Source organism: Populus nigra, chromosome 8, assembly GCF_951802175.1.
Source record: "Populus nigra chromosome 8, ddPopNigr1.1, whole genome shotgun sequence".
Classification (NCBI taxonomy): domain Eukaryota; kingdom Viridiplantae; phylum Streptophyta; class Magnoliopsida; order Malpighiales; family Salicaceae; genus Populus; species Populus nigra.
The window spans coordinates 4,987,231-5,002,910 of record NC_084859.1 but is presented as its reverse complement, the minus strand read 5'-3'; the positions used below and the strand labels follow the sequence as shown (position 1 = coordinate 5,002,910).

General features: G+C 30.4%; 1 protein-coding gene across 1 annotated transcript; it reads right to left on the bottom strand.

Annotated features, from left to right (window-relative positions):
• Window positions 1–9,376: 9,376 nt before the first annotated feature.
• Window positions 9,377–14,109, bottom strand: LOC133701809 (PHD finger protein Alfin1-like). Its single transcript, XM_062125914.1, has 5 exons — window positions 13,799–14,109; window positions 13,629–13,661; window positions 11,579–11,807; window positions 10,002–10,131; window positions 9,377–9,904 (listed from the first exon to the last, which is right to left on the bottom strand). The coding sequence occupies exons 1-5, from the start codon at window positions 13,893–13,895 to the stop codon at window positions 9,629–9,631; spliced, it is 765 nt and encodes a 254-aa protein (XP_061981898.1). The 5' UTR covers window positions 13,896–14,109; the 3' UTR covers window positions 9,377–9,628.
• Between the last annotated feature and the right edge of the window lie 1,571 nt (window positions 14,110–15,680).

Genomic DNA, 15,680 nt, shown 5'->3' with positions numbered 1-15,680 from the left:
GTTATTAAAGGGTGTTTATATATATATTTTTTAATAAAATAAGTTAAAAATTAGGATTACTAGGTCCAAATACCCCCATAATTCTATTTTCTAACTATAAGAAATGTCATTCATTCATTTATTTTAAGTAAATTAAGAAGAATGATGGTCCCGCTTAAGTTTTTATAGGAGAAGTTAATTAATTGGATAATAATTAAGTATAAATATTAATTTAAATTGCTAATGGCTGAATAAATTTTTTTTTTATAATATCATAAGATTTGAAAAACAATTATAAATTATAAATTGAAAAGCATATACTTGCATTTAATTAAATAAATAAAAAATTATATGTGTCATTAAATAAAAAAAACATTAACACTTCTATTCGACTCGCCTTGTTGCGGGTCGAATAATATTTTTTTCTAAGGCAAAAGAAAAAATATGTGAGTGTTATTAATATATTTTTTGAAATCGAGTAAATAATATAATTGTAAATAAAAAAATTGATGTTGATATTTAATAAAATAAAATAAAGACCATATATTTTAATAAAGATGTATAAGATCTTAAATTAATTTTAACGTAGTAGAAAAATAGAACAATATTGCAATTGCTACAGTAAAACACCATTTACTTTTAGTTTTGTATAATGATTTATAAAAAAGTGTAAGGAAAGAAAAGAAAAAAATAAAATAAATAAAGATAAGAACAAAAAGAATGGTATAAATAAGTCAAATGTAAAATGATAAATATTCTAAGTATAAAGAATAAAATATAATATTTTTTTTCAAAAACCATAAATAGAAAAAAAACTAAAAAATATAACAAAAAAATTGAAGATAAGAAAAAAAATTGGTGATAAATAGATTAAGTATAAAGTGATAAATATACCAAGTATAATGAAAAAGAAAAGAAAAAAAATCTACAAAAAATTTTTAAAAAAGAAAGAGATTTTTCATAAAAAAAATTAATTATGTAATTTCTAATATGAAAAAAGATTTCCTTTATATATATTATTAACAATACTCTAAAAGGCGTAGGGAAAGTACTGTAGCTTTCTCCACGCCTTTTATTTTTGTTGTAAATGCATTAGTGTTTCACATCCACTACAAAGTGCAGTTCGCTCTGAGCTGTCTTCCTTTTTTCTTCTTTTTTTGTTTTTAATTTTGTTTTTAATTTTTTATGCTTTTATAGGTTTTGTTTTGCTTTTTTTCTTTGTGTTTTTTTTTTCTTTTAATGATTTTTTTTATTTAATTTAGTTTGTTAATGTTAATTTTTTTTATTTAGTTATCAGATTTTCATGACACGGATCCCGGGTTTGACGGGTTAACCTAATTTGACGAGTTAACTCGAATTTTTTTTTGCTTTTTTTCTTTTTAATTAATTGTTTTCGTTTAGTTTAGTTTGTTAATATTAAATTTCTTTCTATTTAATTATCAGACTTTCATGACATGTATCCTGAGCTTGACGGGTTAACCTGGTTTGACGGGTTAACTCAATTAATTTTGGGTTAACCCGTCAATTTTTTTTTTATTTAGTTATCAAACTTTCATGACGTGAATCACAGGTTTGACGGGTTAACCTGGTTTGAAGGGTTAACCTGGTTAATTCAGATTTTTTCCTTTTTCTTCATTAGTTTTTTTTCTTCATGTTGGTTTTTTTTTAATTAATCTATTTAATTATCACACTTTTATGACACAACCTTGTAGCCAGACCCACATCCAAAGCTCTTGGGTCCGGTGTTGCAGCCAGATTCACTTAAACTTGAGTTATATAAGTTTAATATTATTATTAATATTATAAATATTACTCTTGGGTCAAGCGTTGCAGCTAGACCCAAGACTCTTAAGTATATCTTTGCAGAAAGACCAACACTCTTAGATCTTAGCCTTTTTTGATATTTTTTATGCAAGAAAAAAAATAACCCGTGGCGTATGCCTTTGTTTTTTTTTCTTTTCCTTTATAAGCCTTTTACTGTGGACTGCACCGTGCAGTCCATAGTGAAAAAGCTGATGCCTTTAGTTTCTTTTTTTGTCTATAGTTTCTTAATATTTAATTTTTTCTGTTTAATTATCAAACTTTCATGACACGGATCCCAGGTTTGATGGGTTAACCCAGTTGATTCAGATTTTTTTTTTCATTAGTTTTTTTCTTCATGTAGGGTTTTTTCTCTTTGCTTTTTCCTTTTTAATTTTTTTTTAATTTAGTTCATTAATATTAAATCTTTTTTCTATTTAGTTATTACACTTCCAAGACATGAATCCTAGGTTTGACAGGTTAACCTGATTTGACTGGTTAACCCAGTTGATTCATATTTTTTTTTCTTTTTTCTCATTAGTAAAAGGTCGATGTCTTTTGTTTGTTTTTGTTTTTTTTTCATTTTTAATTAATTATTTTTGTTTAATTTAGATTGTTAATGTTCAATTTTTTTTCTTTGTTTTTTTTTAAATTAATCTATTTAATTATCACACTTTTATGACACGATCTTGCAGCCAAACCTACATCCAAGGCTATTGGGTCTGGTATTACAGTCAGACTCACTTAAACTTGGGCCATGCAAGTTTAATGTTATTATTAATATTATAAATATTACTCTTGGGTCAGGTGTTGCAGCCAAACTCAAGACTCTTTGGTATAGCTTTGTAGAAAAACCTAACACTTTTAGATCTTAACTTTTTTTGATATTTTTATGCAAAAAAAATAAAATAAAATTGACCCGCGGCATCGCCCGGGTCATATAACTAGTACATAACACTAAATGGTGTGGGGGAATCACTGTTCCCCCACTCCAAAATCATTGTGGATTACAACAGTAATCCACAGTGCATTCTTTTTTTTTTTTTTGTATTTTTTCATTTTTTTCCAATTTTCCCCTTTTTTTTCATTTTGTTTTCAACTTTCCTCTATTTTTTTTGCATTTATTTTTTCTTTTTTTTTTCCAAAATTATTTTTGTTGATTTTACTTTTTAAATATTGAGTTGGTTAAAAATTTCGCTTTGTAATTTTTTTTACTTTAAAATACTGTGGATTGCTGCGGTGTTTTCCCACATAGTTTTTCTATTTTATTTTTTTTATTTTTCAAAATTATATTTTTCAATTTTTTTAATATTGATTTGGTTCAAAATTTTGCTTTATAATTTTTTTCCTTTAAAATACTGTGGATTGCTGCGGTGTTTTTCCACATGGTTTTTCTATTTTATTTTTTTTATTTTTCAAAATTATATTTGTCGATTTCTCCGCATGGTTTTTATTTTATTTTATCTGAAATTATCTTTTTTTTTTATTTTTTAATATTGAGCTGGTTAAAAATTACAGTTACAATATGTGAGGAAATCACTGTAACTTTCTTCGCAAATTATTGTGGATTGCTACAATGTTTTTTCCCACATGATTTTTTCTGTTTTGTTATGTTTTTCTCTAAAATTGTCTTTGTCAATTTTATTTTTAAATATTAAGCTAGTTAAGAATTGCAATTACAAGTAAATACAATTTTTTCCTCACAAAACTCTATGGATTGATACAGTTTTTCCTCACATGGTTTTTTTTCAATTTCTTTTGTGTTTTCTTTTTTTGTAATATTTTTTTTCAAAATTATCTTCGTTGATTTTTTTTCTTGATATTGAGGTGGTTAGAATTTAACTTTGTAATAAAACTTAATCATGTTGGGAAAGCACTGTAGCTTTCCTCACAAAACATTGTGGATTGCTACAGTGTCTCTCCACTTGTTTTTTTTTTCTTATAATTTTTTTCAAATTATATTTGTCAATTTTATTTTTTTAATATTGAGTTGTTTGAGAATTACAATTACAAGTCATTACAAATAAGGCTAAATCATGTGGAGGAAGCACTGTAGCTTTCATTATAAAACACTATGAATTGCTATAGTGTTTCCAATGTGATTTTTCCCCTTTTTTTGGTGTTTTTTTTGTTATTTTTTTTAAAAAAATTTCTCTGTCGATTTTTTTTTAATATTAAGCTAATTAAGAATTTAGCTTTGTAATTTTTTTTTAAAGCATTGTGAATTGTTGCAGTGTTTTCCCATATGATTTTTTTATAATTTTTTCCAAAATTATTTTTGTCGATTTTTTTTTATATTGAGTTGGTTAAGAATTATAATTACAATAAAGCTAAATCATATGAGGAAAGCGTTGTAGTTTTTCTCACAAAACACTGTGGATTGCTATAATATTTCTCTAAATGGTTTTTTATTTTATTTTACTGGGGAAAACACTGTAGTTTTCCTCACAAAACATTGTCAATTGCTACAACGTTTTTTCTCATGGGTGTTTTTTCCTTCTAAAATTATTTTTGTTGGTTTTTTTTAATATTAAGTTGGTAGAGAATTTAGCTTTGTAATTTTTTTTTATTAACAGAAAAGCTAAATTATGTGGCGAAAACATTGTATCTTTCCTTACAAAACACTGTAGATTGCTACAAATTATTTTGTTCAGTCTCTAAGTTTTTAATCACTAACATAATTTTTTTTTCCGTCATGAAATATTTGCTCCATTATACTTTTAGTTTCTATTACTTATCTAGCGCTGATTCATAATTATAATATTATCAAGTATATTTATTTTATAAATTCACAACAGCAGTCAGACATGTCATCTTGTATATATTTAAATGGAACACCACTTAACATGGACTTTAACTATTCAATTGAATTCTTGCGGCTCAAGCGGCAGCTAGCTTTTACACGACCATGAGAAGATTATATGTATATGGTCTTTGAAAAGTTATAAATTATAATTTTTGAAAATAACATATAAAAAGAAATTATGATATTAGCTTTTTAAAATATCATTAAATATTGACAGCCACATAGCCGCAGTCTAAAATAATGATATTAATTTCCAAATGGGCACTAAATGGTACCCTTTCTTGTTTCTTGACAGGAGAAGTCCAAAACAAACGAGACAGGCATTGTTCGTCAGCATATATTTGTTAAAGAGCAACATTTATGGTTAATTAAAGCCACCTGAGAACTTGTCCAAGCATTGACAGCTACGGCATTCGTCCATTATAATGCAAAAACTAGCGCCTCCAGATCATGTCGAGAGAAAAAGCTTCAACGAATTCGTGATGGAAAACGTCCTGATCCCACCATTGTAGTTGTGGTGGTGATCAGATTAGGGATATGATAATGAAGACAAGTTCAGATGCACGAGCAGATCCATATCAGAGAGAAGTGGAGGAGGCCTTTGTGTTTTGAGAAAAATCCTCAAGGATTGTTGAAGGCTTGCCAAACTGGTTCAATGAAATCGTGGAGGTGATTGTCAACATGGGATTGCGACCGATCCGTGTTGAAGGCATGGCTTGCCGAACTGGTTCAAATTAACTTCATCGAAGCTGAGCAAACGAAAGGATCATAACAAAACTTGACATTAATGAAGGAAGTAGACCAGTGTTATTTTATGTTTTAAATCTGTTTCCTCTTCTCCTCCACTTACCCTCATAAACGTAAATGAAAAGAGGAAGAAAAATGATGGGTAAACCCTAACCCTGTGTTGTGCGTCCGATCGAGAATAGAAAGAACAACATGTTTCTCAGCAACTTATCGATCGCGCGCATACATAATAACCCTAACACACCAATATCAAAGCAAATGGTTATATATATATATATAGCTTGGACTGCCGGTGGTAATATTTCTGTTGGTTCCAACATCTGATCCATTCAAGCACCTAACTAGCTAGGTTTAGTGGCATGCAGGGCAATATTCGGCCCTTATAATATACTCATGATCTTGTGGGTGTGCTAGCTAGTGGTTGCTTTTGATTGGTTTCCGCAGTCTATAAATAACCAATTAAAGATCGATGCAGTTTACTGATCTCGTAGTATTCAAAGATATGGAAGCATTAATTATGCCCCAGCTCAGAGCACTGCTTGTACCCACCTGCAGCTGTCTTCAACTTGAAAGAGGCCCCAAGAGGGCAGCTGAACGGAGGAGGTGGGCTCACTGTTTCGTTTCTCAAGAGGGTGTTTTGAAGAGCGGTGGACTGTGCGGTTTCTTCCAAACTCCCTTTTATTAATGTTTGGTTAAAAATTGAATTGTGATTTTGCATGTGGATCCCATGATAAATATGAGGTCTGGCCTCAGTTAATGAGAAGTACTTCAAAGATGCTTTTCACGTGAAATAACTGGTCATGAGGTAAATCAAACAATGTAAATGTAATTGTGGTTGCTTATTACCATTGAAATTCTTCGACAAATCTGGCCTCAAAGCACATTGAAACACCGCAACCCATCTCTCTGATTTTTTTCCTGCATCGTCTCCTCCAACCTTGCATAAGCCACCACTCTCTCTGCAGATTTGATGCAGATCTGAATTGATATCGGTCAATGAGAACACCAACTTGCCTTTTAATTTCCTATACTTTCAGTAAAAAGTTTTGGCTGATGCCATTCTTTTGTTGTGCTTTCACTAAAGATATGGCGGTAAGTTCTAGCTCCTACCAGGATGAATAGGTAGGTGAAGGGTAAAAGTTTTGTGTTAATAGGGCCATGTGGTTTCTACAGAAAAAATAGATTTCTTGCTGTGTTTTTGGTACTTGCTTGGTCCTCATGCATCAGCTATGTTTTGGAAGGCTTTGTGCTTGGTCTTTATGTATCAAATAGAGAGATAATATTTCTAAGATTTTAGATGTTGAGAACAACCAGCAAATCAGAAAAAACAATTTAATCATGTATATTTATCATTATGCAATGTGATTGAACATATCATTAGAGTTTGAAAACAAAAATAAAAAATTTTGCAGTTTAATTGAACTTGTCGGATGAATTTTTTCATTGATAAAATTATAAATAGTTTAATGAAATAATAAAATATATTTTTCATAAAATATTGTTTATTTCATGATGCAGTAGTAGTTAAATTTACAGTATTTTAATTAAAAACCATCAATATATATGTATATGTATATTTTTTTAGTCATTTTATCATCAAACTTCAATTTAAAATATATTTTTAACCAAATATATTAAATAATTTTTCATTCAACTTTAATTTCAACCAATTATCAAAACAACCTTACTAAAAATATTTTTTTAAAAAATTATAATTATAAAAACTACCAAAATGCCAAAAACATCTATAATCTATTGGATGATGCATGTATTGTTGAACATAAGGAGGGATTTGGCTTCTTTCAAATTGTTCTTGCCTTCCTGGGGCCTGTTTTTTATTCAATGATTGATGCAGCTATGTTCTTTCGAGGAAGAGCACTGGTTTTTATTCAAAAAAACGTAAATGATTTGGTTATTTCAGTACTGTCTGTCACCATCTCTATATGTCATCTAGATTTATTTAATATTAGAAAAAAAAGGTACAAATAATGACTTGAATGGCACTTTGGTAATTTCGACCCTTTTTCTTGTTCCCACGTTAAATAGAAAACAACAAATCTTAATCACTTGATGTCCCTTGAGAACCGGTTGGTTTTAGCTTTCCTCTTTCACACCAATAGAAACGGTCTCATTATGACATTCAATTGCCAAAATAAATAAATAAATAAATAAATAAAAATGATTTACAATTATATAGAGCCTTTGGAACCCACTAACGAGGACATTCACATCACTTCATTTTAGGGTCCGGAACAAGTCACCCTGGTGCCATTGATATCAAGGTTATTAATAATGCTTTTGTTTTTTTAACAAATACAGAGAATATAATATAAAATTAGATTATAAAATTATAATTAGTTTTTTTTAACTAATTAGATATTAACAATTCCAGCCAAAAAATTAAATTATATTAAAATCTGATAAATAAAATCAACAATATTATATAATTAATGAGTGATCTAAATAAAACGAGAGAGATAAATAATATAATTCAAGAAATTAATGACGTGAATAAATAAAATATCTCTAAATAAAATGGTAGGAAGTACACAAGAACCTGACAACAACTTGATTGTTTCCATCAAAAACAAGTTCTAATGGATTCATTTTGGGTTGCAAGTTAATGGACATAAACTAGTAATTAGCTACCATAAGTTCAATAATGAAATAAACTCATAAACAATGTCTAATGCACCAAAACAAATCAAAATTAAAAATAATTATTCATAAATAAATAAATAAAATAGGATAATAAAAACAAAGTTTTCATACTAAAATTCCTCAAGTGGCCCGAATCTTCAATTTTCACATATTCTTGGTAGATTTCAGTCTTGATTTTAAACATGTTGTTCTCTCTTGTTTGGATGAATTACCGTGTCTACTATATATGGTTGAGATGCTGGAGATGTCTAGTTTCCAGCACAACTTAAATTGCAGGAAAACTCCACTTGTAGCTCTAAATATGTCTCAAACAGTACATGAAGATTTAGTTTGGAAGATTTGACAAGATTCATATAGCAACTTTAATCACCTGAAATAAATATGTTCTTAAACTTTATTTAACCTAAAACTTTACCACAATATAGTTTCATATGTCTAGTATTTTCCTGTAAAATTATAGCTCCATCTGATATATGATTTGAGAGATATATCTAATCTCGCAAAACTAGTCAACAAATATTTTAAGATCAAATTAAGACCTAACTTGATAAATTTAGTAAACTATAAAATCAGGCTGAATTTATCAATTTTGTATAAATCAAGTCTGATTCTAATGGGTTTTTGAGAATTTAGATCAATTTTGCATTGTTAGAATTTTGACAACAATGATTGATATAGCTGCCTGAAACCATTTCAAAACGATTTAAAATGGGCGGAAGCTACCAACCCCATGGCCATGGTCAAGTCAAGACACCAAACTTGTTCAATGCCAACCAATGAAGACCATTGCTAACTCAAATTTCATGATAACCTACAAATTACAAACAGAAATGAACCATTATCTCTCTAAAAAGACCATAACAATCAAAGCACCATGGTTTGTACCAATCTACGAGAACTCACACCCCTTGGTGAGTGAGACCGTCGCCTTTACAAGTTTTTCAGCTCACCCCATTACCAGTCCACCGCCCGTCAGGTAAACCTAGCCTCCAGCATCTCCAGCGCTCCTCAAGGACCAAGCCGTATAAAAGACACGTCGTCTTGACTGAAAAAATATTTGCAATTTCCAATCTCTTTATCTCATGGAACAATAGTAACACATACAGCTAGCATCTGACAATTATTCTTTGTAGTTCAGAATGTTGAGCTACTAGTGCTCTCTTCAAGCTCCTGAGGGTGAATTGCTTGCCTCCCTTACTCGATCCAGCTACATTTGATCCCATACTTTGGAGCTCCTCGCTTCAAATACCCTTTTGTTAGAAATTTTTTTTCAAAAAAGAAAAAGAAAAAGAAAAAGAAAAGATTTCCACCCGTCGACCTGGAGGAAGGGGAGGGGAGTCACTAGGGAGGAAATCGTGGAGAGAAAAAAATTGCATCCACGCAAACCAAAAAAATGCAGCAACATATAAATAGAATAGCTATAGTTGCCACCGGCTATTCAGAAACACAATTCCCAAGAAAGATTGACAGAAGGAACCATGAGTAGCCAAACTTAAAAATCCAATCTGCAGTCATTCGAATTCATTGACTAAAGTAGGCAACTGGCTCTGATCAACTTTAAAACGTTAAAGAAAAAGTTCTACCCCTTGTCTGCTTTGTTTAAGTGATGTCCATCTTCGACTTCAGCATCTAACTTTAAACTCTAGCCCTCTTGCCACTGCAACTTGGGCACTTGTACTGCTTGATATGCTCAGCTTTGGCAGGTGTAATCTTGACGCATTTCCCATGGAACCATTTCTCGCAAATATCACAGCAAATCCAGAATTCATCAGTGCCATAGCTTTCACCACATGCTCCGCAAGTAGCACCCTGTTCGTCATCTTCTTCTTCCTCTTCCCCACTCTCATAGTCTTCCTTGGGTGGTGCAGATACCTTTACTGCCTTAGTCTGGGACTCAGGTTGCCGGGATTGCTTAAAGGCCACATTCGAACAGTAAAAGAAATTGTAAACAGAACAGCATTGAGAAAGGAGTATCTCATAGAATTAAATGCAACTCATAACTTCTTACCATCTTCCCGCTTGATTTGCTTTTGCCACTGTTGTTGTGAGTGGCAGATTGGTCCTTAGGTTGCTTAACATTTCCGGACACAACCTCGAATATTGTAGGGAGCTCATTTATCATCTGGAAAAGCCTCTTCCTGTCAAGTCAAAGTTCAATTACAATTAGAATGACATTCTTTTATTTATTTATTGCATCTCAAGTTGCTCGTTAGAGAAGGGGGATTGTTTCATGGATTGACATGGGGATATGTTCAACGTGAAATAGTAATGGCTCTTGTGCTGGGAAATTAAGAAGTGCAGGGTGAAGCCTTCCTTACTGTGATAGGAAATGTTCAACTCTATTACATGGAAAAAAACAAAATAATTATGAAAAGAATTTAAAGCAGCAAGAATAGGGTAAAATATGAACAGAAGAAACACAAAATAACAAGAAAAGAGATCAAAAGAAAAATAAGAGGAAAAGGAGTTCAATTGAAGGATTGGGAGTCTATATGACAATATTTTTAAGACTGAGATGTAAAATTTTATCACTAGAAATATATGAAGAGTTGTTAGATCTTTCAGATTCCCAGCAAAAGATTTCATTACCTTGTTTTCCATGTGTAGTTCATGCCCAAACCAAGCAAATTCCATCTGATTTTAAAGACAAGAAAATTCTAGAAAAGAAGAGAAGCTATTGCACAATCTCTTAGTCAAGCAGAATAACTGATACAAGGTAAATGGAGTGAATGTCCAGTAGATAATTTCTTGATCACTGGTTTAAATCATGTAAATAGTTTCTTGATCGCTAGTTTGATGATTGCACAAACACTTAACCCCACATCCAATCATCATGTTCAACTAGCTAGAAAGAAAGAAAGCTCGCACTTTCATCTCAAAGTGTGCTAAGATTTCATCAGCTCCCTTTTCTAATAAAATCACTTCTTAAGAGAAAGGAAGCACCAGAGTGATTTGAGCCCATGGAAACAAATAAACTACAAATAGAAGGAAAATGATTCCATTCCAAAAAATTAATAATATTTTAGTTCTTCTAGATACAAGTATGCAAATCAATAATGGTGTGTTTATCCTTCAAGTCTCTAAAATTATCATTGGGCTAGTATGAATATGGGTCTTGAAAGCATTGTAATCCAAGTCCATAGGACTTCCTCTCATTTGAGAGCAACATAATATAAGAATGAGAGATGTGTTCAACCATGCTTTCCTCCTCTTCCCAGCTTTTTCTAACACTAGATATTTCCTGGGTTCATGTCAACCGCCAACTATGTATGTGGGCATAACTGGATGATAGATCACAAGCAAAGTGAAAGCTAAATTAAAATCCAAAAACAAGTCAATCCAAAGCAAAATGTGCAGATAAGACACAAGCAACATGCCAGATACTGGGCAGTTTACTCAGTTGATAGGAAGAACAAAACTAGAAACCTACCAGAAGAGTTTATGCCCAGGTGAAATTATACATTTCAGGGAAAAAACAATGACATGGTTTGCACTTGTAAATTTTAAATCTATACTTGGAAAGATCAGCAGTGAACTAAAACAGTAACTTACAGCCATATTGCCAAGAAGAAAATTGGACCATACCTTTCATTCTTCCCAAACCCAAAACGTGCACCAAAATAAAATGCAACAGCAAGCAACCATGAATCGCTGTGAACTGCAACAAGGGATAACCAGTCTTTCTCTTGCATCCCATCCCTAGCAAAATTTATACCTAGTGCAGGCTCAGGAAGCTCAGGAGGCACCTCCTCCACAGGCAGATTAACTTCCCATGTTTCATTTGGGAGTCCATATAGGCACAAGTTCTCCTTATCTGCAAACTCATATTTGATATATCATCAGAAAGCTGAAATATTCAAACTTGCAAGAAATTTCATGCTAGCTGATAACTCATGCAAATGCTTAAGCAACTGTAAGATTGACCAATCATTTGGTAGTAACAATAACTGTGCAAAATAGATTATATCTAGCTATGAACTTAATGTAACTGATCTCAAATTCAAAATCATGAATAAAGCAATGAGCCAACTCTGTGACTCAAAAGGGATGATAGTTAAGAATACGATTTTTTTTTCAAGTGCTAAAGGACCATAAACGTCCAGGAATTAGATGCATTTTAGGATGAGAATTTATGTCACTTTCCCAAACACTTTCTAATGAGAAAGCGCTAAAAGCAAGCATACCATGAGAACCAGCATCAATATCCCCAAAAATCCCTACCCAGCTATAAATGCAGAAATGATCTTGAAACTAAGGTAAGACACGAAGATGCATTTATTCATTCAAAATAAATATAATCAATCACAGAGATTTCCACAAGCATATATATAATAGGTGGACTAGGTGCACACACTATAATTCCCGCAAAACCATTGACCTCCAACCTCCTTTTAAAGTTCAGGTTAGAGATATCTTCCCCAATCTGACTAAAAGGAATCAAATAAATATAAATAAAATGCAATAAAATTGCTACTTGAAAAGCATTTCATTACACAAAGTACACAGAAGAAGCTGTAAATTATAATAGTTGAAATTCCTGCAACTTAAGATAAGCAGAAATTGCATCAATAAAAAAGATATGGCTTAATTCTTTCTTTTGAGACAATGATACAAACAAACACTTTCTCGTCCAGAACTTTCCATACTAAAGATGATATATATAAATAAACATGAGCACACACATGCACATGCTATGATAATTATTTCCAGAGTCTATATGCATACTAAAGATGATATATATATATATATATATATATATATATATATATATATATAGACAAACATGAGCACACACATGCACATGCTATGATAATTATTTCCAGAGTCTACACGCATAGTTTCTTTAATTCAGTCCAAAAGCAGAGCAAGCTAAAGCCTGAGAACAATCACCCATGCACATGGATGTCTTAAATTCCCAAATGGTAAGTTTTCTCAAAAAGGTGAAATAATGAAATAGCACATTGCTCACTGTGATTTTAAACTGAATTGTAAAGCTCTGCAATCTGTATTTGAGGTGATTATTGCAAATATAGTAAACATAACATGATCAATAATTAATTTGTCAAAGAAAGTAGTCCCATGTCAGACTTGCAGCAGCATGAGTGAACAACAGATGTCAATTAGCAGAAACTATTGAACTAAAGGAAGTAATGGGCCACTTTAAAACACTAGAGAATGGGGATTATATCAGATTACGCAGACATAAGCAGTGAAGTTTGCAGCCACAGCATGCCTCAGCTGATCTTATTTTGAGATTTCTATACATGAAACACTCGTTTGCGAATAAGAAACAACTAGGAAATTAGACTGGAAAAAATTACTGAAAAATACAACAACTGTATTGTGTTAAAATCAAAACCATAGTAAGCACAATTAACACAGTACTTTCACTTCTCACAAAATCACTCAGCAGTTTGTGAGGTATTAAGGCAGTGAAAACATAGCTTAATAACACAGCAACAGCAATAGAGAGACAAAGGTTATGACATCCTCAACTCAAACATACCCAAATTCGAAAAAAGAAAAATTGATACTCTAAAGTCTAAACCATCAAAAACACCTTAAAATAACAAAATTCACGTAAAACATTCATAACTTTAAAATAAAGAAAATTAAAAAGAGAGAAGAAACCCACCAGGGTCACACTGCTGGTAAAACTTCTCAACATCTGCAGAAAACAAACAAACAAACCCAAGAGTGAATTAAAAAAAGAAACAAACAAACCGAACCCATTAAGCAAATATAGAGATAAAGCATAAAAAAGAAGCTAAATTAGTCCAAAAATAATAATAAAAAAAAACAAACCGGTAGTGAGAGCCTTGATTAAACCAGAGCGTCTTCCTTTAAAATCACTAAAAACTTCTTCAACAGTTCGCGGTATTGGGTGCGGTATTGCCTCCATTCACAATCTCTATCTGTCTACAAAATTAGATAATGATAATAATGCAGTTTATTGGGTCTTAGTTGAAGGAAGGAAGGAATTAATTAGGGTTTTCGGGTGCTGGTTAATGGGAATTTTGCTTGTTCCTCCAAATCCTAGGGTTCCCTGCTCTCTTGTTTTCGTTTCCCTGTCTTATTTTTTTCCGGTTTAATTTGTGGGCGAAGATAGACGGACTCTTTTTATTTTAATATATATATATATATATATATATATATATATATATATATATATATAAAAAGAGTCCGTCTAAGGTATACAAGTTATTTTGATATTTATTTTATATAAAAAAATTAAAATATAAATTTAAAAGCCTTTATATATATTTAATTAAATTAATTAATAATTATTTATGTAAATAAATAAAAAAATTGTTAATAATAACCAAAAATACTTAAAAATTAAATATAAATCAAGATATTTAATCACATAAAATAAAATATTTACTTAAATATTTTTTTTTAATTTATTTATTTAAATCAACAAAAAATAAACTCACAACAAAAAAAAACTCGTGAATTAAAAGTTAAAAAAATGAAATTAATTGAATAAACTTACACTTTAAAAAAAATTACACAAGAACAAACCTATCAGAAATATAATTAAAAAATAAATATTTTTTATTTTAAAAAATAAAATTTATTTGTATATATAAAAAACTTTATTGATGAATTAGAATAATATATTGAAAATCAAACAAAAATAATTTTAAAAAAAAACATATATTCAAAAAAGACATGCAAAACTTGTGACCTAAATTATAAGATTAAGATAAAACAATAAAAAAAATTTGAAGATAATCACAAAACCAATATTAAAAAAAACTAATGTGCAACGATAAGATTGTATGAAATTGAATCCCTAACGAATCAATTTTTGAAAGATAAATCCACGAAAAAACTAATAAAAAATGATTTTAAAAATGAGAGTGAAAATAAATAAAAAATTAATTAGATTGGAAACAAAAATTTTCAATTGAAAATTTTTCAAAAAATTAATTAGCATCTAAAATGATGGTGGAAGGTCAGGTTTGACCACATGATGATGTCGAATGCAATGTCTAAATGACACAAACGCCACCAACTCGTTAGCATGAGTCTAGCATGAACTAACCACTTTGATTAAAAAAATTTTTAAATCAATGTAAAAATACTAAAATGTCCTCTATGACCTTAATAATTACCCAAAAAACCTCTATGAAAGTAAAAAAAAAAAAATACATCTAAATGCAAACCTTATTTTTTTAATCTTTTCTAAGGTCAAATTTGTATTTTTACTGCACATGAAGAATTGAAAAACTAAAAAGGTGTTGCTCTATAGCCCAATATTTTTTTGGATCATAGGGGTAAAAAACTAATAAAAAATGATTTAAAAAATGAGAGTGAAAATAAAAAAAATTAATTAGAAGGGAAACAAAAATTTTCAATTGAAATTTTTTCAAAAAATTAATTAGCATCTAAAATGATGGTGAAAGGTCAGGTTTGATCACATGATGATGTCGAATGCAATGTCTAAATGACACAAACGCCATCAACTCGTTAGCATGAGCCTAGCATGAACCAACCACTATGATTAAAAATTTTTAAAAATCAATGTAAAAATACTAAAATGCTCTCTGTAACCTTAATAATTACCCAAAAAACCTCTGTGAAAGTAAAAAAAATACATCTGAATGCAAACCTTATTTTTTTTTAATCTTTTCTAAGGTCAAATTTGTATTTTTACTACATATGAAGAATTGAAAAACCA